The sequence below is a fragment of the Fundulus heteroclitus genome, chromosome 13, assembly GCF_011125445.2.
Source record: "Fundulus heteroclitus isolate FHET01 chromosome 13, MU-UCD_Fhet_4.1, whole genome shotgun sequence".
Lineage (NCBI taxonomy): Eukaryota > Metazoa > Chordata > Actinopteri > Cyprinodontiformes > Fundulidae > Fundulus > Fundulus heteroclitus.
In genome coordinates this window covers 11,819,600-11,843,943 of record NC_046373.1, presented here as the reverse complement: position 1 = coordinate 11,843,943, position 24,344 = coordinate 11,819,600, and the positions used below count along the sequence as shown (strand labels likewise).

At 38.8% G+C, this 24,344-nt stretch overlaps 1 protein-coding gene across 1 annotated transcript in view; it reads left to right on the top strand.

The window, feature by feature from the left end:
• The window catches only part of LOC105937545 (gamma-aminobutyric acid (GABA) B receptor, 2), a 204,806-nt gene that overhangs the window by 143,230 nt on the left and 37,232 nt on the right, over positions 1-24,344 (top strand). The window contains exons 4-7 of the mRNA XM_036145868.1: positions 16,502-16,603; positions 21,080-21,145; positions 22,370-22,558; positions 24,043-24,285. Coding sequence (XP_036001761.1) covers positions 16,502-16,603; positions 21,080-21,145; positions 22,370-22,558; positions 24,043-24,285 — 600 coding nt within the window. The remainder of the gene's footprint in view (positions 1-16,501; positions 16,604-21,079; positions 21,146-22,369; positions 22,559-24,042; positions 24,286-24,344) is intronic.

The window sequence follows — 24,344 nt, the reverse complement described above, 5'->3', positions numbered from 1 at the left end:
GCGGCTGCTCTGCCCTCTACCGCACACACACACAAGACTGGTTAGATCAGCGGCCATGAAGAACAACTTTTTGAACCACACAGTCCTTGTAGACCAAACTTCACAGCTTTCAGCGTAGTGAATCCAGTGTTTCCTTCTCTGTAGTACTGAGTCGGCAAATCAGAGTTGATTTTATTTCACTTAAGACCTCAACTGTACTTGACGACCGCCATACTACCTCCTGAGTAGGAATGCAAAAATCCAGCAGAGAAACTCTCAAAGCGCACGGTGTGGAGTAGAGTACTACGTATAAACATTGAGTTGGAGGAGGGCGCGGCCAGTTGCTGCTTACTTGCATAACATTGGCAGAGCTCTAAAAACAGTTCATTCTTAAGGGAGCCCAAAATATGTGAAACTGAGGAGGTGAAATCTCTTTATATGAGAATGATTTTGTGCAACAAATGTAATGAACATGTTTTGTGTAGCTCATAGACCTATCCTAAATGTATAAAAGGAAGCATAATAGGTCACCTTACATGACAGTTGTTGTTCCACTTAATTTCTTTGTTCTGTATACCCACTTAAGATTCTTTTCTGTACCGATGTATCAGCTTATATGTGGCAATATGAGAAACCTGTCTGCCAGCAGCTTTAGTGGGAAAAAAAAAACAACATCCTGGTCCTGATTATGTATTTATCTGATTATATCTAACAAATACTTTTAACGGACTGTATCCTAGATTTGTGAATGGAGTTGTTTACCCAACAATTCATGTCTCGGTAGAGCCAACTCTCACATGACTATGCTGTGTGAATTTTGATAAAGCCAGAACAGTTTAACTCATTAGGACCTGATGCAACATACGAGTAATGCCTTAGATCTGAACAAGTTCATTTAGAGCTTTTCTTTTTTTCATTGCACCTCTCTATAAAAGACATTTTCAAGTTGCATTAAGGTGAAGAGTTACATCAGTATTATAGGCCAGAATTTATCACACTCTCATTCAGGGGAGAGTTCTTCCCTTAAGGTGATTCACCAACTACAGGCTAAAGGACCACATTGTCCTTTAAAATTTTACCACTGTCATTAAGCTACTGTCAATATGATTTTATTGGCTGGCAGTTATTCACATTAAATGCTTAGTTGGTTGAATTATTATTCTTTGCTCACAGGACCTAATAAGTTCATTTCTTAAGAGATTTATAATAAGATTAAACCCACTGAAACAAAATATGATCATTAAAGTGAGGAAATCTGGACTAATTATGTAATGATAATAACAAATAAGCAACTCTTATCATCATTTACAACATGCTCCAGGGCTTTTTTTACTGGCTGACTTTGGAACTCAAAGCAGATTTAGGAATCAGTCTCCTCATTTCTTTCTCCAACTTTATTTATTGCTCTCTGACATTTGACACTATTGCTGATCTAGTTCAGTTTGAAATAATGTGTCTAGTCAGGAATGTCTAACCTGAGACAGAGTCAAGATCAATGGGTGAAGGTTGCAATAATGTGAGAGCTTTATTGCAATCAGAATGCTGTAGTTGTTGTTACACAATGTTGAACGTTTCAAATCCCCACAACACTGAGAGACAAAAGTGACGGATCCAATCATGAAAGGAAACAAAAAAGGGAAACAAAAACCTTTTTAAAGAACAAAAATAACTTCTAGCTGACAGTAGTTGTTAATGTTAATATAATGAGCCACAGCTGTTTGTGTTTTGGTCTAACTTGAGTTTGGCTTCTTATCATTTTATTGGTATTGTTATTAGGGTCTTTACATATTAGTTAAGAGTAGCTGTAAGTAAGATATTTGCTGTAAAATCATCCTAAATCATTCTCTTTTGTCACTTGGGATGGAAGTAACGTTCCCTATAAACAATCGGCCCTCTCCATCAACAATGTCTTAGTCAAGTTTTTCTCGTTTCAAACCTAGAAGTACGGTCCGGAACTACTTTGGTTCAGAGTGTAGCTCGTGTTTACTTCCTGGTTCCTGAGCCAATCATAGGAGAGTTCCCAGAGTTCCCAAAACAGAGCGAAACAATTTTTATTTTATATTAGTAAAAGAGCAGCAGAATAAGAGAAGTGGACCAGAAATAGAACAGAATACAACATTATATATTTATCCTGTGGAAGTAAAAATTCAGTGGAGTTTCAGAACTGCAGGACAGTTGAGTAAATAATGGCGGGTCTCTGTGAAAGGCATTGTGTATGTGTTGTTCCTTATTGTTCCTTTAATTCCTTTAGGTTGAGTTTGTTATTACTCATCTTGTACTGTGCACTTTGGTTTAGAATCTGTTTCCATTTAGTTTCTCCTGTGTCCATTTCTCTTCCTTGACTCAGCTTCCTATTTAGATTCTACACCAGCTGCTCTGCAATCTGTTGATTATACTCACCTGCTTTCCATCTCGCTCATTTATCCAGTTGGATTCCACGCTCCCTACACTAGCAATACTAATTCTGTCAGGGATAAATACTTGGTAATTTCTAAGCGTTTCTCTTTAATGAACGGCCCATGTTCCCCATCCCCGTCAGGAGATGCTCAACTCTCCTGACACAGTGGGAGTTTTTAGTACAGCCATCCTCAGAAACTGGGCCTGTTTACAAAATGCAGAAATATTCATCAAGGCAGGTAAAAAATATGTTGGGACTCTCTTTCCTAGCAGGAATGTGAGTTTACTTTGAGCTGAAAGTAAAGGAGGTGGGCGATTTTGTTGGCAGGGCGGGGCGCCCCCCCTGTAGAACGGTAAAGGAAACACTGACATTTAAAGTATTTAGGTGCTAAGCCATTCAGTGATTTATAAACTAACAGAAGTATTTAAAGTCTGTTCTCTGAGATACATGAAGCCAGTGGACTTTAGAACTGGGGTGATGTGCTCTACATTCTTAGTCTTAGTGAGGACGCGGGCGGCAGTGTTCTGGATCAGCTGCAGCTGTCTGATCCACTTTTTAGGCAGACCTGGGAAGACCTTGTTGCAGTGATCAATTTCGACTAAAGATAAATACATGGATTAGTTTTTTCAGATCATCCTGGGACATTAGTCCTTTAACCCTGGAAATGTTCTTCAGGTGATAAATGGCCGACTGTGTTTAAACGTTTTTGGAGGTTCAGGTTTGAGTCCACAGTAAACCCTGATTTCCCACCTGATCAGTGGTTACTAGCTGAAGCTCTGCACTAACTTTTGATCGCTCCTCTATTGGTCCAAAAATTATTACTTCAGTTTTTTACTTTAGTTTTGTTCATATTAAATTGAAGAAACTTTCGGCACATCCATGCATTGATTACTTCTAAGCATTTACTCAGAGCTTGAATGGGTTCATAGTCACTGGTGACATGGTGATGTACAGTTGTGTGTCGTCTGCATAGTTATGGTAGCTGATGATGATTTTTTATGATCTGAGCTAGAGGGAGCATGTAGATATTGAATAGGAGGGGACCCAAGACGGACCCTTGGGGAACCCCTCATGTGATTTTTGCTGTCTCTGATGTAAAATTACCTACTGACACAAAAAAAGTCCCTGTCCTTTAAGTAGGATTTAAACCAGTCGAGTATTGTACCAGAAAAGCCAACCCAGTTTTCCAGGCGCTCTGACAGAATGGAGTGATCGACAGTATTGAATGCTGCACCGAAGTCCAATAGTCCCAGCACTGTGGTTCTTCCACAGTCTGTATTTATATGGAAGTCATTAAACACCTTGATAAGGGCAGTCTCTGTACCGCGGTGAGCATGAAAACCTGACTAGAAAATGTCAAAGTGGCTGGTCATTGTTAAGAAGGTGTTTAATTGTTGAAACAGCTTTTTCAATAATCTTACTGATAAAGGGTGGCTTTGAGATGGGCCTGTAGTTCTGCAGTAGTAATTTGTCCAAATTTTCTTTTTCAGCAGCAGTTGATAATTGCTGTTTTTAGGGACTGGGGGAAAACACCTGTTAAAGTTATTTGACATTCTGGAAATGGTAAAAAGTGATTTTTTTGGTCCTGATTAGTACTTTTGACTTGCCATTTAAATTCTGCTATTGTTGCCATAAAATAAGCCATACAGTTTTGACAGTCTGCATAATAAAGAGCGGGTCCCTCGTTTGGTCAACATACAACATTGATCATTCAATGCATAATGTTAAAGCAGTCCCGGAGACCTTTTTATTAAAAAGTTCCACAATACACCTGCAAAAATGACCTTCTCCTTGAGCAGCCTTGCAAGTTGGTGGCTTGAGATGGCCAAATGCAATGGTAGTGCACACTTTACCAAGGTAACGGTTGTGAAAGGGTAGCATCCCACGTTCTAATCCCCACATTTCATCTGTTTGACACCTTGGCTCTATGGCTGCCTGCATTGGCAGTTCTGAGGTGTAAGGGCAGCAGGTTAACTTAACAAATTGATTTCTGGAAAGTTTAGAGTCTGGATGAACACCATATCACCTGCTCTTTAAGTCATTTGTATTGACAATGTATGGACTGCTACTGTAAGGTTGTTAACTCATAGGAGCAAGGAGATTTGGGCTTTGAGTTCTAAGGTTAAGGTATCGGCATACAATCTGCCTGTGTCTGCTTGTAGTCATAATGTTAAACAGTTTATTATTATTTATGCATTTAAATAGAATCCGTGCTATTGCATAAACCACGTCAGATATCTAAATATAAAAAATACATAATAGACATGTCAAGTGATAAAATGAACGTGACAGTTCGTTCTGCTGCGAAGAGGGTAGGATGTGGTAAAGGTGGAGTAAGAATGAGAAGTCTCATTGTAAATCTTGGAGAGACCAAATCCCTTTATCACGCTCTTCCTGAAAGCACCGAGGGGCTTAGGACAGGAGGAAGACAGACAGGCAGATTCAATCAGCCCGCCATGAGATTGGCCTCTAATCCTGATTTACAAATATTCAAGCATAGCTTCCACACCTCATGATTCATGCAATCTTCTGTCAAGTTCAAAGCTTGCTATTCTGCAGTAACTTTTGGAAACTGTGTACAACGCTGCAAATTGTTGATGAAAAAAAGAAGGTGTTGTTTTGATGCAGTCACGAATAAGAAGAGAAAAAAAATGAAGAATAAAAATATTACACTGCACATTAGTCAATATTTAGTTTAGATTATTTAGATTATTTAGATTTTATCATCCATATCTTATACTAAGAGCTAATGTTGATATCTTTGACATTTGCAGTCATAGCAATCTAACTGAGTGTGAAATACATCATTTTTGTCGTCAATATAAAAACAGATCAAATCAGCACTGTATTTATCTTTAAAGCAATCATTGCAAAGGCAAAAAAGGAAAAACAAATCAACGCTCAAGGAGAGCGTTCACTTATCTGTTTTACCCTGTAAACAAAACCAAATAAAAAAATGACACCAGCTAACTACCATAGCTTTGTAAAACCTACCTAAAAAATAATAATAATAAAATCATTTGGATTTACTGAATATTTTAAAATCCAACTAGAATTAAAAGATTAATGTTGTTACTGTTTCCTGGCCATCTCCTGATTTAATATATCTTTCCCAGATAAAGGTTTCAGTGTTCCCTTCTCTTTGAATAGACGCTTTTCCTTATCGCTTATTTTAAGTAGACTGAATGGAAAGAAATGTTAATATCTTAGCATAAGTCAGTGCAGTAACAGCACTGATAATACCCGCCGTTTCTTGCTTGTTTATATATGGAAAAAAGTATTGCTTTGATAGTGTTGCTAGTGTGGCTGCAAGTTTCCTGTTTTCAATTGTTCCTTAATGCATGACATTTATAGACCAATGACTGAAAGCAACCAGCATCTTGTGCTTCAGTTAATATGTAATTATTTTCCTAAAACTATGTTTACCATCATTAGTACTGACAGCTGATACCAGGTGTTCTGGCATTGTAATTCACATATTTGAAAAGTAAAACTTAAAACGTTAATCCACTTATTTAATCCAACCCTTCTCCAAAACATAATAGTCTATTTATCTGTTTCCTTATTTCAAATGATACAATAATAAGTTTAATAAGAGTTAAACCATAATCAATTTGTATACTCCGTTATATATATTTCTATATCGACAACCAATAAAAGAAAGTTCCATTGCAAAATTACTATAATAGGAAATAATTATTGTTCCTGAAAGAACAACCAAATCCTGCCAATATGCATATCCTGAACACCCACTGACATATATACACACATTATTACAGTTATTTATAGTATACAGAAGCATGTTCAGCAGGAATACATACACACTCACACCCATCCTTGATTAATGTACATCGTGAAGACCTTTGCCTTGACTTCCATAGACTTTCATTCATCTTCAAGCCTTTCTGTGACCTAACCATGACCCTAGCCCTAAATTTTACCAGTTTATACCTAACACTAACCCCGCCCTAAACCTAATAGACACCTTCAAAAGAGTCAAGAGTGTTTTTATTGTCACCACGTGTTACCGTGGCAAAATTTCTCCTTGGCTACTCCGGTTCACATTAAGCACGATGAAGGCAAACTGACAAACACACAGGACCAAACCCAACCCCTAGCTCAGAAAAAAAGCGAGGTAAAATTCGCTCAGCTGTAAGTACAGCACACACACACTAATATATCTCTCTCTCTCTCTCTCTCTCTCTCTCTCTCTCTCTCTCTCTCATATATATATATATATATATATATATATATATATATATATAAATATATATATATATATATATATATATATATATATATATATATATATATATATATATAACACATCCTAGATGGATTAATGAACTATTCTTATTAAATACTTTGATCTTTACATAAGTGAATGTGCTGACAACAAAATCACCCAGAAATTAGCAATGGAAATCAAATTTATTAACCAATGGACGTCTGAATTTAGAGCCACGCTCAAAATTAAAGTGAAAAACACACTACAGGCAGATCCAACTTTGATGTAATGTCCTTGAAACAAGCCAAAATTAATGTGTGGCCTCCACGTGCCTGTATGACCTCCCTACAATGCCTGGGCATGCGTGAGGTGCATGAGGAGGCAAATGGTCTCCCGAGGGATCTCCTCTCAGACCTGGACCAACGCATCCGCCAACTCCTGGACAGTCTGTTGTGCAACGTGGTTGTTGGTGGATGGAGCGAGACATGATGCCTTTATTGGCACTGGTAGCTTTCAACTAATGAAAGCCTGCTTTATTTTGGCATAGTGACACAAATTGGCTGTGTACATTACTTTTTTATCTTCCAGGTGTGTGGTTTTCTATTACATTCTTAGTGTTTTTACAGTTGCTGATGCACTCTTTGACCTGTCCCTAGACACCTGTTGGTCTAGGAGAAAGTTTTACTGGGGGAAGATGAAACAATAATTACATTTTATTGCAGTTAAAACCAAGCAATTAGTTTATAAACCTGGAGATTAACTTATTCTCTGCAGTTTGTCCACAAAAATATCTGGAATCCTACTAAAATATATCAAGAGCTCAATTATCAATAAGCAATATCAAAATAGAAAGTGAGCATTTTAGTATTCGCTTAGCCCTAAAGCAAACTTATCAGCAAGGCCTCAGCCGCAGGAGAAAAACGGATACTGTGGCATCCAGAATGTCATACCTGTCATACCAATAGTAAGGTAAACCATTTAATGTAGTGTAGAAATGTAGTGTGTTATTTTACTACACTTTAAGGCTACCAGGTTTTGATATATTGTATGTGCCAGGATCTGTATTGGAATAGCTTTTTCTAAAATCAAGCATAAAACATGTATTCATCAGGGCATGATGTCTTTTATTTTCTCCACATCACAAAAAAACATTTACAAGTACTTGACTGCAAATGAATAGCAAATGTTTAAGGGACACATCATGAATGACATTCAGAGATCAAGAAGAAATAATTAACGAGAGCACTTGTATAGATTACAAAAAAAAATCGGATCATTGGTGGCAAATGTTCAAAGAAATTTGGGGCGGCTCGAGACTTTTGCACAGCGTTGCTCCTCTCTTTTTCACCCTGTGTCCCCCTGCTACTCCTCTCTAGGGGGGACTGCTCCCAAGGTTAATGTTATTTAACGCTTGTTAAGGATTCAGTCGGTGGCTTGCTTGTCCCACACAAACACCTACAGTCTGGTGTCCCCTGGGAATGTAACCTGTAAGTGAAAGTCATCACGTCACTTCTATTTTTAGGCCACAATGAAGCACACACTTTGGTGCACATGTGTTTCTAGACGGACGCTAATGTTCCATTAATGGGGCATTTGTGGTTTATTGCAGCTATAGATGTGTATGAGTAAGGGCCAGGTATTTGAGAGTATTAAAACGCCTATTCACACAACACACATCCTCTAAAAACACAGACACACAGCAATCAACATTATTGAAATTGCCAGACAAACAGGGCTCGCCCAGGAACAGAGCAGCAATCATCAGTCAGTCAGTGGGATGACAGACCTGCCTGAGAGCAGGATTAGAACTCTATCCTCTGCCTGACTCCCTCTTCGCTTGAGTGTTTAATTATACTATGATGCTGATAAATGCAGCAGAAATTACTGTCTCAGCACCCACTCTATTGCACAATCTTTCCTTCTCTGCTTTTCACAGACATCGTTCTCAAAAGTTGACTGAATTGTCATGCCTTATAAGTAAAAGGACATTGCTCCGTGAACCTCTCTCTACAATTAGTCCTTCACGACATCGGCAAAGGAAGTGCACGGTCATGAGAGCAGCCAATTTGAGCAAAAATGTGTCATGCTATGCAGTGTAAGCGCCGGACTGGCAGTACTGCCTTTTGGAGGAGCGCAGCAGTTCAGATGGTGATGCATTGCAGCAAAGCAGTAAGAAAACAGTACACTAGCATTTTTTTTTTTAAATTACATACACTTTCATACACTTCATCTTGTGCCACCTCAACCCAGGATCCTGTTTTTAGACTTCAGCTTGGCCTTTAACATAATCAACCCTGACATCCTCCACCAGATGTTCACCCAGCTTACAGTGCTTCCCCCTGCCTGTCAATGGAGAACGAGCTTCCTGACCGACCGCCAGCAGCAGGTGAGGCTGGATAGCATCTTCTCCCAACCTAGAACAATCAACACTGGCGCCCCCCAGGGATGCGTCCTCTCCCCTCTCCTCTTCTCACCGTTTACTATTGACTGCACATCTGCAACCCATCCGTGAAACTCCCAGAGTTTGCAGATGACACCAGTCTCAGTCTGTATACAGACAGGAGGCGGATGGGCTGGTTATTCAGACTCTTACCTTCGGGCCGGCGTCGCAGAGCGCTGATGGCTAAAATGAGCCAACACAGAGCCAATTTCTACCCCCAAGTTGTGACTGTGATGAACACTTTACAGTCAGGGTGGCAAGCTATTCTACTGAGGGGAAAAATAAACTAAAATCCCCTGTACATACTGCTCCTGTTCTTACTCTGCTAGCATGCTAATGTTTTCTCTGTTACAGATTATAGTTGCTGTCCACTTACTGTTACTTGTCTGCCTGTGTCTTTTTCACGATGCGAGCATTGGAATCTCAAGTCAAATTTCTTCTTTGTACCCACAAACCAGCAGAATAAAGTGGGTTCTGTTTCTGATAAGTTACTTTATCAGTTTAAACAAGATATTTACATCCACTGTACAGAACTAATGATACTAATTATATTCATCATGTTTAACGTTAAAGGGGACATATCATGCTTTTCAGTTCTTCCTTCTCACAATGAAATCCTTCAGCTGTGGTATTTTGGCCTGAATTCATACTAATTAAAAGGCGGGGTTCCACTGGCCCGCCCATTTTCGCACGCCCTATTCAACTCCACTTTGCTCAGATTACTTTCGCCCTCTTCAGTGATTCGGCCGGCCTAGAAAGGCCTGAAAGAAGGAAATGAGAACAGGTTAATAAAACTGATGTTTAACCACAGTGAAATTATTTTTGTTGGTTTGATTTTCGGGCTCAATCATTGGCTGAACCAGGAGAGCGGGCTTCAGACGTTTCCCACGATAAAGCCTCTGCAGAGCAGACAGAGGTCCCGGAGAACACCGTTGTTTTGCCCGGGGCCGGGGACACCTAGTTTTTGCCTTATCCATGGCAGAAGCGAGGAGAACACCTTGGCAGCTTTAAAGATTTTCAACGGCAGTGGCATTATTTTCATGGCTTTGAGTGCGTGCTTGTACGTGCAGCGGGGTGCTGTGTCAGCAGAGGGAGCGTTATGTTTGACCGAGTTCGAGCTACTTTCTGCGAGACAACTCTGCGGAAAGTACCCTGCTGCTCCCCACTGGTGCTTTATGCAGAAAGACGGGCCGACAGCAAGGAGAGGCAGACAGCCGCTGCCTTGTACCGCATCATGTGGATGGATGGACACTTCAGAGACAAAACTTGAACAGCTTTCAGTGTGAAATGAGAGAAAGACTTGATAAATCTACAGATCCAATACAGCGTGTCTGGGTATAGAAAGCTAAAGTGTCTTTTATTTATATATATATATATATATATATATATATATATATATATATATATATATATATATATATATATATATATATATATATATTTATATATGGCTCATGGTTTTAAAACAATACAATTATATTTTTCAGTTTGACCAACTCTGTTCGCTCTTCCGTTTTTCTGGACTTTCTAAGAGCAAACCTTCTAATTTCTCCTTGCCGGCGTGGCCAGTCACCGAGATGAGCAGCCTACACTCAAAACTTTTCTTGAGCCAGCACCATTTGACCTTTCTCTTCAGCAGAGCCGCAAAAACCGGGGCTGGTGTAAGGGAAAAAAAAAAATGTTCCTTAAACATTCAAAAGTGAGCGAAGCGGAGCTGTGCGGTGCGCGGCCATTATACCAGCCAGTGGAACTGGGGCTCTTAGCTCCACAGCCTCTCTTTTACCCATGTTATGTGATAAGCCTGAGGGAAGCTCGTTTTGGTGTAGTCTCTTAAATGAAAATGAGGCGCTTCACACCCTGTTCCCCTCCAGGTTGCAGAGCGTTCTGCTCCACCCTGTTCGACCATTTTTGTAGTATCCTGGGGGACGGTGTAACCAATTTTGTGGGTTAATACACCCAACAACCGAGCATTTTCACTTATTCACTTGTAGCGTCGGCATCCTTCAGCTTGGAGTACCAAATCAAACACAAATACTTTGTTGAGTTGCTAAAAACAAAACAAACAAAAAAAAACATAATAGAGAATAGAGAGAACTGAACGGCTTGAAAAATATGACCTAAACAGAATATAAAGATATCTATGCAGCACCTGGACCGACTACATTCAACTTTTCCCCACTCCTAGGGACTTCAAGTATACAAAGAAGTGGATTTTGCACAAAATATTCCCTTTTAATACACAGTTTGACCCTATAAGAATTATTTTAAGGGGGTTTGAGGTTAGTTTAAAATTTTCCAATCGATATCCCTTATTTTCAGCCATGTTTGTATAAATGAAAGAATAATACGCTCACACGTATTATGCTGCTGCTCTTTCTGCCATTCATGCCACACATGACAAAGTTATAAAAATGGGGAAGTGTCCTGCGAGACACCTTTCTAGCAACCAGCAACACTTTTGTGTGGCAAGTATACAGTTGCCACAGAGAGTAGATGTTATGCTCAGTGGTATTAAAATTGTAACTCCTTAAACTGGTCTACCTTAAAACTCCATTGTGTTTCCATTGTCTGTCTTTCAGAAGCTTTTGCTTTATCTTTTTGAATAATTTGCATCCTATTTAAAAGTGCTTCCTGTGTTTGTTGCAATTTCTCTGCTCATTTTGTCCATAATTCGTAGGAGTGGGATTGTGCATTTTGATATCTGCTTTTGTCTATGTGTACAGTGTATGAACACCTGCACAGGGGGAAGGTGGGATTATTTCTGCTCTGTATTTGATGCCGAGGATTCCCAGGCTGCCCCAGCCAACTGTGGATGTTTATTATTAGGCAGGAAAGCTGCACATTTGTTCCCCTTCAACCAGCTTTTAATCCATCTGTCCCCTCTGACTCTCAGTTTATGTAAAGCATCCAGGAGAATACAGATGCGCTTGTTGTCTTCTGTTTTCCGAAGCAGAAATGCAAAATAAAACTTATACGAATTTATTTCGCCGAGATCCACGTCTTGGTGTTTTTTAACGGTGACATTTTCTTCTGCACTCCTGCAAGCTCGAATGTGGCTTTTTTCGAATATTCTGACCATCTGTGTGTTCCTCCGGTGCACCTTAATGCACACTTGGCTGACCAGCAGCCATTCCTCTCATCTCCAAGCATGTTTTCCTTTTAGCTCAACTTCAGCCAAGCGCACCAGATCAACACTTATAAGAACACAACAGGATGTTTTACCTTGTCTATATCACCAAACAAACTGTTTCCCAAGACCAAAACCAGGTTATATTGATCCATCTGACCTTCCTGTTGTTTCAGCTCAGCGCGCTCTACAGTAGCGGTGATATCTGTACAAGAGTGAGTGAGTGAGTGATGTTCGGGGCGAACTAGATATCTCTCCAGGGCACCAAAAGTGGACGCAATTTTGATAGACATCAAGAGCCACGAGGAAAATAAAGAGGAGGTTCGGCAGACTTATTGATACTGATACAGCTGCAAACATATTCGGCATCAGAAAACTGCTACATTTACAAACATCGTTAGTAATTATACTGATGGCATGGTGTTAGCTGTCATTATGTTTATAAAATAATCTAATTTTTTCAAAAAGAATGTCTGAGTTGAGTATGAAAAGGGAAGATATTTTTTCTTCAGAAATTACAGATTAGGATCCTATCAGAAAATGTTTCTTCAACAGTTTAAGAGAAGATATTAATCCTAATTTTTTTAAGGCTCCGAAAATTTTTGAGGTACTAAATGTAATTAAGTTAGGAAGGTTGTAGTCAAAGAATTCTATGACTTATCTGGAGTTTATATGCAAGACCAACGCAAAGCAGTGCATATTTGTAAAGTGGGAAGAATATCATGTATGGTTTTGAAATATTCATAATTTAAAATCTGAAAACTGTTGTATTCTTTCATGATTAGAGCCCTTTACTCTGATACCCCTATGTGCAACCCAGTGCAGCTGCCACCAGAAGTCACCTGAGTCACAACAGTAGTGAACTAAGGCACCAGAAACATGGCAGAATTAAATTGTGAAGAAATCTAAAGCAGATTAGCTTAGAAAATGAGCCCAAAATATCGCATGGAGCTCATCCACTATCTGAAAACAGAAAGATCATTGCAGAGCTGCAAAACTATCAAGACGTGGCTGCTGACCTAAACTGAGTCAAAACACATGGGTCTGCTATTAAAACTGGTTTCTCACATGTTGCTTGGGTCTTCATCTCACCACTCCTTTGTCACTCTCCATATAGCTCGTAGGAAGGTGAATAAACTTTCGGATCTTTGTGTCCAGCTAAATGGACAGGCTGTATAAGGAGGGGATTATTCAGGGAGGCAGACAAGGAACATGTGGTAACTCTTGAGGAACTGGATCTCGTACCCTAATTCCCCTGCATAATTAAGCACCACTTTGTCAAAACTTGTGTTTTAACAAGATAAACAAAAACAAAAAAAAAAACTTTTGCAACTCATTGCATGCATATATATATATATATATATTTTTTTTTAATAGTCATTGCACCAGCCAATATGTAGTCAGAGCAATTTAGGACACGAATATGTTAGTGAAGTACCGCACACAGATAAATGTAGAGCAATCATGTAGGACCTTCATCCGTTAGCTGTGCTGTGTTCTGCTGCCATTGCCAACTGTGCTTGGCATGCACATTTGAGAACAAATACCCTCTGATGTTTCAGCCTGTCCCGGGTGCCAAGCTCCTGGGCTGGAGCAGACTGATGATAGCCGTAGGGCATGGCCTAAGGAAATCAGAGAAATCTGATTCAAGACACAGTTGAACAAAGTCTGTGAGGCTCCTGCACAACACAACAGAGGTCTTCAAATAGCATTCACATCTCTGTGATGTAACTGAGTGAAAAGGTGAAGGATAAAAGGCATGTCAAGCAAATAACAGCTAACAGTGTCTAAAAACCTTGTAATTTCCTTAAATGATGGCTGCATCATCCTTCAGCTGATCAGCTCCTGCGTGCCAGTGTTTCACCCAGTATCTCTTTGGCGCCTGAAAACTAAATTTCTCACTGGTGAAGTGAGAAATTTTGTGGTGAAGACATGAAGTCTGAATACTCTTCCACTGCTGTAAATTACACTGCTGCTAATTCTGCCAGGGGTGAAGTAATGGCCATGATTTCCTGTTAGCATGGAATATTATTGTTATTAGTTAAAATCTCCAAATATTTGAACGTGCACAAAAGAATTAGTGCACAAGAAGTAGAACAAAACAAGGTGCAGTAGCTGTTGGTGAGGAACTACAATCGCTAAATTAGCAATCGGATAAATTAGCACCTCATTCCTCAGGGGACTCCAGTGGGACACCTGCTTTATTCTCCTCCTTACTTTATCACAATACCCTCCATTCCACTGATTATATTCCTCAATATAGACATACGGTGGCTCCACATACAGTAGATCGACAAGAAGATGCACCAAGATAATTTAATGCTCTTATTTGTTCTTTCATGCCTTAGTCTTTGAACCCCCAAATATGTCTTCTAGAAAATGCTCACAGCTCAATGTAAAATATGTGACTCCTCTTCAATCTAGAGGAATCGAACCAGAATAATGACAATCTTTATGTCTGTCTGGTAAAAATACAAGTCATCTTTTCTAACTAGTAGTGACAAAATGAAGACAGAAGGTCAGCATATCAGGCTGCATTTCTGCTCTCTACAATATTTGCATTACATATTTATATACCATGAAATAAGTTAAAAAATTAATGAAAATTAAACATTAAACATTAATGAAAATTAAACATTAAGTGGTATTTCAAGTATTTAAAATGAGATTACAAATATGTTTTCTTTTTCTGTTGAGGTTTTCCTAAGTGGCTTTTAGTTTTTTGCACACTTGGGTTAAATGTACTCTGGGCTTGTTGTTTTATAGTTTATCGTCGGCATTTCTTCCAATCAAACTTCAGTATTGTGGATCAAAAATGTTTAAAAACAGCAGTTTCTTAGATGACTTCTGTGGGACCGCACCCATCAATACGACAACTGGAGGACATGCATGAATTAGGAATCTTGGACAACAATGAAAAAGCAACATTTTGCTTTTCATAAATTATTCCACAAGTTACAAGATATTTTTTGTTCATTTACAATCTTTAATTTGTACTTGTCTCACATTGTTTCTCTTGTGTTGATTAAATAAACAGATCTAATGCTATTTGAATTCCATTCTTGCAGTCACTGACTGATTACAGGGCATAACTTCTCTGCTAGAAAAACATGTATTTTTCTTTAGCTGTAGAGGCGTTGCTGTTAAAACTCCTCAGTTGCTATCTTCTGAATTTCATTTGGATACAGCAGCTTGTGAAACTATTTATACTCATCGCACCTTTTATTATAAAACACAAATATCTGTGTGTTTTACTGGGATTCTAAACTCTGTGGTGCATTTCTAACACTTCTCGTTACCCCTGAGCACGCCAGCCTACCACACCTATTCTTCACCAGGTATAAGAAAGACATTAGAAAGCTTGTTGTGCTAATGTGACAATATGCAAAAAAAGGTGCAAAGTGTATGTATACTCTTCCAAGCTGATGTTACTCTGACTAGTTTAATCTCCTCGGCAGGTGCCTGCTCTCATGCAGGTCATTTATGCCTAAAAATTGCATAAATGCGCTATAAAGTTAGCTTTATGCAGCTGCCCACCGGCTGTTTGAAAAGTGGAGCCAAAACTATAGACTTGAAGTTTGCTGATAAACTGCAACTGGCAAGCACAAACAGGTCTGCAAAATCTGCCGCCAGACGTTTTTGCTGTAATTCTCCACCAGCCGGCCTGAAAAAAAAAAAAATCAACAATGATTGAGTGAAACAATGTGTGAACACAGCAGGTGAATCTGTGGAGCATTTCCTGGAAGGAGCTCTGCATACTGATGAGAGCTGTTGATACGTGACTTATTTCATTTCTGCTAACCTGCTTGTTGTTCATCTGTTTGATATGTGAAAGTATATATTCTATTGACAGCTACACAAAAACAGTCCCAGGGAGCATTATTGAGTGAAGCCGTTGATAAAGGAAACATTTTTACAAATACGGTCCATCATTCAGTTTCCAGCTGAAAGAATGCTTATTTGGTGGAAGGAACTCCCACTGTTAGGTCCACTTGTGAACTAAAGCTGATGTAGACTGTGAACTAAAGCTGATGTAGACATTCTAATTTATTTCTATTTTATTTATTTATTTGCATTTTGTGGAAGCAGACAGCAACATTCCACAAATTATGAACAATCCATCATACCGTAGTCATTATACAGGCCCTATGCTTCTAACTCTGACTAGCCATGTCTCTCAGGAGCCTCCGTCTTTCTCCCCATATGTCACTTCAGGCAGCTTCCTCCGGGACTTGCAAGGGGTCAGGATGAAAAAAATAATAAGGGCTCAGCACTGATCCTGTGCAATGATCTTAGATTTTGAACTGTCCTCCTTTTCTATTCTCACAGGTGAGGAATGATCTGACCAATGAGCTGGAGAAGGCAGGCATTCAGATTGCAGATACCGAAAGTTTCTCCAATGATCCATGTGTCAACGTCAAAAAGTTGAAGGTAAGTAAAGGCCTCCTTCATCTGTGATGCCACATAGCTTCACAGATGGGAGATTTCTAACCACATCTTACTTTAATTGCAGTAAACAGCTTGTTTGGTAAGCATTTTTAGCTTATTTTGCTAACCATCCTGCAACATCAAACCAGTTTCATATTCTGAATATTGAAACAATTAATATTCTGCATTCAACTTTAAAAAGGTTAATTAGCAGACGTTTCAGTTAAAAGGAAAAAGAAGAATAACCTTTATGATCCATTGTATGTTCTGCTGTAAAATAGTGCAGCTGCAGAGGGCGTTCAACTAAACAGACCCTTACAACAGTTTAAAATGTCAGAACAGTCAGAATGTCACTAGGCAAGAATGTCGCATAAGAGCAATTTAATATTTTGAGAAGGATGTTTCATTTTGGTAAAACTCATAGTTGCTTTTGTCTAAACGATAAATCTAGCCGGTCAGCTAAAGTTGGGATGAGAGCAAAGAGTTTGTGGCGATGAAAGATCCACACTAATGGTTGGCTCACGCTACATGACTTCATAAGGATGGCTTTGTATCTAACTCAGTATTTTAATGTTTAATATTTTTGTACCTGTAACAACTGAGTAAGTTACTGTGGCTTTCAAGCGAATACTTTTATTAGCCAGTGTCAAACATTAGGAAATACAACAGCAAGAAACCATCACGCCTGATGAGAAAGGCAATGACTTGGAAACAGATTTTTTTCTCCTTTCGTGACATACCTTGGAAGTGGACATGTTGCACAATGGATGGAGGAAGTTAAAAGACGCATGAAGAAGCAACGAGGAGCCGGTGGAATGGAGGAAACAGGAAGATGAGCTGTCTTTCCTAAAATAAAAATGTAATCTGCATGTTGAGGCATGACTTTTTAAGCTGACATCAACCAACTTGTGCTAACTCAAGATATGCAAATCACGGTGTTGCCTCAGAATCTCTGCAGAGCATTTGTAAGGAGTGGGCGTGAACCTCTGACACTTTAAAAGTCAGATTCCCACTCAGCATACAACAGTGCTATACTGTCTCCATCACAAAAACGTAATATAATGAGGTTTTTTTTCTGTTAGGATGGATAGGAGGCCCTCAGCATCACTGAGTGATCCACAAATAGAGCACTCACACTCTGCAGTGTTCCGGCTGAAATATGCAAAACGCAGACAGGCAAAGCTTCTGCAGGGAATTCTAGCCACGCTCTATATATTTTTTTCAGTCTGTGTTTTTTCTTTTTTTTTCCTCTTATTTGTCTTGCAATGTGCAAACACATCAAAAAAGAAAAAAAAAAATTTTCAATCAACATTTCAGACCGAAACAATCTACATTTAACTTTTAATTTTAGTTTATAAATTAGAAGTTTGAGTGTCAAATATCATTGCTAGTATTTATATTCTAGAGTATCTTATTATTATTATTATTATTATTATTTATTTATTTATTATTAGGGCAGCTTGCCTCGAAAGAGCATCCTTATTTTTAATGTGTGTGGATGCAGAGTCGCTTGCTGGACTGGTGATCTGTCACAGTTTGACTTTTCCTTTCATCATAAACTTGACAAGGTTGTGTTGTTTTTGATGGCGCAAATCAGAGGCAAACTTTTGCTCAGTTTCGCTCAGAAATAATGAACGAAAGGCTTAAGCTGGAAACGATTGTTTCCAGCTTAGATAAAATGTTAATTTCTTTTGAACAATTCTTTTTTTCAAACATGCAGCATTTTTGACATTTTGGACGGATCTATACACCTTTCATGATTTCCCAAGTAATTATGATTTTGGAGAAAGGCATCAATCCTTACCTTGCTAATGCTTTAATTATGTTTTGTTCAGGTACTGTATGGCCAGGTGTTGAACACACATTGCACTAAATACCGGTGTTTCTTTAGACGCCTAGAATTAACTCAGGATAAATGGTGTACTCTCTTGAACAATCATAAGTCTAACCATTTTATAAAGTATTTTATTGATACCAATGAAAATGCTAAAGCACTTCTAAATCCCCAAGTACTGCAAAGCCAGAGCAAGAGTCTCACTCTGAGAGCCCTGAAGAGCTTAAAGTACCAATTGACTCTGTGTTCTAGTTATACACGCCTCTACAGGTTTGTGCTGATATTTCAGCTCAGCTTTGTTTTTAAGAGCAACTACCTTGATAGTCTCTGGCCAGAACTGTGCAGTATCCTCAATGTTAATGTTGTGATCATAATTCCGTCCTCGGAGGGTAAATGTTTGATCCTTTCTGCACATCCTGCCATGGTAATAGTGTTGAAACGGGGGTCGTATTGTTTGTGGAAACAACAAAGCCTTAATGCAATTTTCCTCCAGCTCATAAAAGACCATCGGTATAACAACATTTGTGTTTGTGGCTAATAAACCTTAAAGGTGCCTGATTGTGCACGAGAGGTAAAATATTACCCGGCTTACTATCGCGTATTAATCACAATTATAAAGATACAAATAACCCTGTCAAGTATAAGGCAGTCATTGCTGCCCTTAACTCTACCCTCTCTGAGAACAGTAATTGTTACAGTTACATAAAAGCTTGAGCAATGAGGCTAATTTGGGGCTCTTCAGTGCCCGAGTCTATCCGTAATGCTCTAACACAACACACTCACTCGTGCCCTTGCCTACAACTATACATGCTTTTCTATTTGTTACCAGAACGGCTAGGGTTTTCACTCAGCCTGTGGCTCTTGGCTATCACTGCAGTCATTTGGGTTAAGTGCCTTTTCTTAAGGCGAAAGCAGTACTGTTGAGTCGCCACCGGCACATGTCTTTCCCACACATCTACAAACATACACAAATTTGTGCAAAAAGCACATTTTCAGAAATTGTTACCTGGTCTTCTCGAATTTGACAAATCCTGCATGTAAATTGCTTTATAAGGCAGTTGTTTATATGCAACACGCGCCTTGAAAACATTTGGACATTTGTTTGGATGTGAGTAAGCGCCAGAGATGTGTTGAAATGAAGATGACAGTGATTGGTCGCCCCCTCAGAACTGAGGATGCTCGGCATATGGTGGATCACAGCCCAAAGGATAACTTAATGAACTGTATTTGTAATTGTTTCCTTTCATCCAGACTAGCAGTAATGTATCATAGGTTCACTGAATTTGCAGCTCCTACATGTTCTTTTATTTTAATTTCAAGTTACATTCACTTTTCCTAATCTTATTCTCTTGTTTTTTAAGTCTCGGATGAAATCTGAAAGATTCTATTAACAGTATTTTTAAAGAATGGTTATTTTTCTTTTTTTAATCATAGTAATGGGGATGGCAAACTCTGATTCAGATCTGTTAGCAAACATTGGACTAGGATTATCAGCCAGTTAAGGGTTTTGTAGTATAGATTGTTTATTTCAGCACCCAGAGTTTAGTCAGATAGTGAAAACCTCAGCTTTGTCACCATCTGCACTTTCGGGATTGAATACAGCCCTCGCTGTAACAGACCTCTGTTAGCTTAGCAGCCTTGTACAGATTTGTATTAATCAGAACAATGTCGGTATCATTTGATTCACTTTTGTGCAATTTTGGATTATATGCAGGCATTTTGATTGCATCTGATCAAGACTTGTGTGCATATTTATGTGCTATACATAAGTATGTGCTCGCTAAAAAGGCAGAGCCTGACCTTTTTTTTTTGCCAACTTGAAACAAGCTGAATTTCCACTGGGGAATCTAAATCATTTACAAAGTCATTCACATGGCCAAGTAGTGCTCCGAATCCCAAAGCAAATTTCTGTTCTGAAGCCTGGCTTGAGCAATTACATGCTCTGAAACCACCTCTGTTATTAATCAAGCGCACAATTTGATGTTGCTTCATTCTCTTGACTAATGGTTTCTCATTCAGATCAATCCAACTTTAAATCCTCTGAGATTGCCAAAGGGACAGGGAAAAATAGAAAAAGAAACTTATTTCATTCTATTTCACAACGTTTTAATTTTGATATTGGCTTCATAAAATCATCCCAATATGGATCCATGTCAATTTGCTCCTTTGCCGGTTCGCACCCCTATTTTAGACTATTTTGTGCCCATGTACTTAAACCATGAAAAAAATCACTGGATTTTTCACTGGATTTGAGAACTGTATGAATTATGGAGATAAATGATTATAAATAATGTAAAACCACAAGTGGAAAACCTTTGGCTATGACTCATCACGCACAGCTGCTGTTTTTAGTAAACTCTGCTTTGATATGACACTTTGATCATCCAGCCTGTTATATATTTCGATGTTTTCCCCATTAATCTTATGTGGTCAAAACTTACTAAAAAGAGTTGTTCTCTTTAATTGATGTTCGTTGTATACTTAACCCACCAGAGCACTTTAAAGTGACAGAAGATGTAATTAAAACAAACCAAAACGAAAAGACGTTAAACGAGAGGTGCTTAACCAGTGTACTATGACTGAAACCTGTCTTTGTAGCAAAAATGTTTTAAATTATTATTTCTAATGTGTTTTGTTCCCTTTAGGACAACGATGTGAGAATTATCATTGGGCAGTTTGATGAGCATTTGGCCTCTAAAGTCTTCTGTTGTGTAAGTCACCAAGGCACACAAATGGTTCATATTTACTGTAAACATGAGACATGTTTCTCATGTATTGGTATAATTCACAATCTCATATTTATTAGTATACTGGGACAAAATGTGTGTGTGTGTGTGTGTATGTGTGGGAGGGGGCTGGTCTCAGTACACTTTGATGGCAGTACATCACAACTTCCTACAGACTCAAACGTGTATTTATTGCGTTTGTTATATTCTATGCAGGGTGAATGTATTTTTAAATCTTTAACCACCTCCTGGCAGTAACCTTTAGTAATGGCACAGCTTGTTGGTGAAATGCCGATAGATAGGGTGTCATGATAGAGGGTTGTCAACTACTTTTATGAGAAAAATAATAAAGAGTCACAAGAAATGAAAAGGATAAGTCTTAACTCATTCTCATGGTTTCAAATCTGCTGAGTGTCTCATGTTACCATTATGTCTGGTTTTTTTTTTTGAGCAAAGCTAAGCAACTAAAGAAGCAAAAACAGCCCAGACCTCATTTTTTTCAAAGATTTGAGAAACTGCTCTTTAGAGAAAGCAACGTGCTAGAAGATGTCGAGATTAGAAGGCAAAGCTTCACAGCACAAAGGAAATGAATACATGTTTTGCATCATAGTTTAAACTTCTCAGTGTTTAAACTATGATGCTAATGCTGCTTATTGCTACATACGTAACAGTAAGTAAGTTAATCTGGGCTATCTATGATGAGTGTTCTGGTGAGTTTTCTGGTGTATACCTGAAGATTATAGCAAGATTTTAAACTTCTCAAAGGCTTTCCAGTTGTGTTTTTAGTTTGGATTTTTTTCAGTCAAATTAGTGTTTCATTTTAAACCGATTAAAAAGCACGGCTCTTTAATCAATCCTTGCTCTAACAGTTGAAATGCTAGACATGCTAAACATGCTAGAAGATGTCGAGATTAGAAGGCAAAGCATCACGGCACAAAGGAAATGAATACATGTTTTGCATTATAGTTTAAACTTCTCAGTGATTAAACTATGATGCTAATGCTGCTTATTGCTACATACGTAACAGTAAGTAAGTTAATCTGGGCTATCTATGATGAGTGTTCTGGTGAGTTTTCTGGTGTATACCTGAAGATTATAGCAAGATTTTACAGGAAACGTTCTGTTGCTTTAATCACTGTCGACACAACACTTTGAAAATATCTATAATGCCTGTTTTTTTTTTTTTGCTTTGCTTTGTAATTTTTCAAGGCATACAACTTGAACATGTATGGCAGCAAATACCAGTGGATCATCCCAGGCTGGTATCAACTACACTGGTGGGAGCAGGCGAACAACACCAACTGTACCTCCAAGAAGCTGCTGACAGCCATGGAAGGATACATCAGTGTGGACTTTGAGCCGCTCAGTTCTCGGCCAGTGAAGGGCATCTCTGGCAGGGTGAGTTACACCAGCTGATGCAATCCAAATGTGTTTATTGAAATTAGAAGTTACGCATGGCTGACGTGATAGTGCCTGATATTGTAGTGCCAAATAGGGGGAGGTTTGATTGGAATTAAGACTAAATATGGTTTAAATTCTGTAAAACTCTTTTGATTACACATACAGATGTTTTATGATAAGTTTAGTTAATCTAAAGCCTTTTCCCAAATTGATTTATCCACCTATTCTCTGAGACAAGGTTCCAGGGTAATGACTTCAGATGAGATTCCCAGACCTCCTTCCCCCCCAACTCTTGACTCTATCTAGGAAGGAAATCCCTAGCGAGCCATAAGATATATCCTCTCCAGAAAGTCCTAAATCTATCCTGAGATTTCTTCCAGAGAGATATGCCCGAAGACCATTTCTCTTGGAAGGTTTGTTCATGGCATCTTTTCCAGCCACCCAAATAACTCCAAACTAGCTGCTTTTGAAGCTTGACTAGAATAAAGAAACCTCTCACCCCATCCCCAAAGGTAATGTCCCACTAGATTGGGAATTGGTTTATTTTATCTGCTTGTATTCTAGATCTCATTTTCTCAATCATTACCTACAGCTCATGGCCACAGGTGAGGTTTGGAACGCAGATCAACTTGGAAATTAAAAAAACTTGCCTTTCAAGTCGCCTCGCTATTATCAAGCAACTGGTACAATGTCCACATCACTGATAATGCAGCCACAATCTGGCCATTAATTTCTTGCTCCCCATGTCTTCATTTGTGAATAAGACCCTGAGATACTTAAACTCTTCCCACCGTGGCATTAATTCATTCTCAGCCCAAAGCTGGCAAGCCACCTTTTTCCAACTAAGCGAGAGGCTTCTTCACTCCCAGCTGCCATCGGCCCCATTACCATCAAAGGTCCATACTTCATGAGGCCTACTTGAGAACATTATCCGCCTAAATCCTTAATTAAACCAAACCCCAGCCCCCGACCATTAACTGGAAATCCTCCAACCATAAACTGGAAAGCCATATATTGTGTCCATGAAACGGAAGAAGTGCAGTCTTTGAGATTGAGTGTCGTTTCCCAAACTTATTGTGAGAGATTATTTAAAAATTAAAATGTCTCAGTTTGGTTATACCTTAGAGTTTAGTCATTGATACTTCTTTTTTTTTTCATTTTAATCATATTCAATTGTGAAAGAAGTCTAACATTTTTCTGTTAATGAGAACCTTTTGAGTGTGTTTGCCTTTTGAAAGTTCTGTAGAAAAACTTGACAACCCTGTTTCCGAGATGTGGTTTTAGTTTGGATTTTATTCAGTCAAATCAGTGTTTCATTTTAAACCGATTAAAAAGCACGGCTCTTTAATCAATCCTTGCTCTAGCAGTTGAAATGCCTTTGAAATACCTTTGTAATGGTTCCAACTGCTGAGATGTTAAAAATGACAAAGATGAATGAACGTTTTCTCCGCTTTATCTTGCCTCATTTACTTGCCTTTCAGACCCCAAAGGAATATGAGGAGGAATATTACAGGGACCTTCGGCCGAAAGGTGTCGAGGCAAGCAAGTTTCACGGCTTCGCCTATGATGGGATCTGGGTAATCGCAAAGACCTTTAACCGAGTGATGGAACTGCTCCGAACCAAACAAAGGCAAAACATGTATCACAACTTCACTGTGGATGATCGGGAAGTGGGGAAAATGGTGCTTGATGTCATGAATGAAACTAACTTCAATGGAGTTACGGTAAGTCTTGAAGCTTTTGCTTTTTTTTATTTGTGTTACCTATAAGCATGATAAATTAA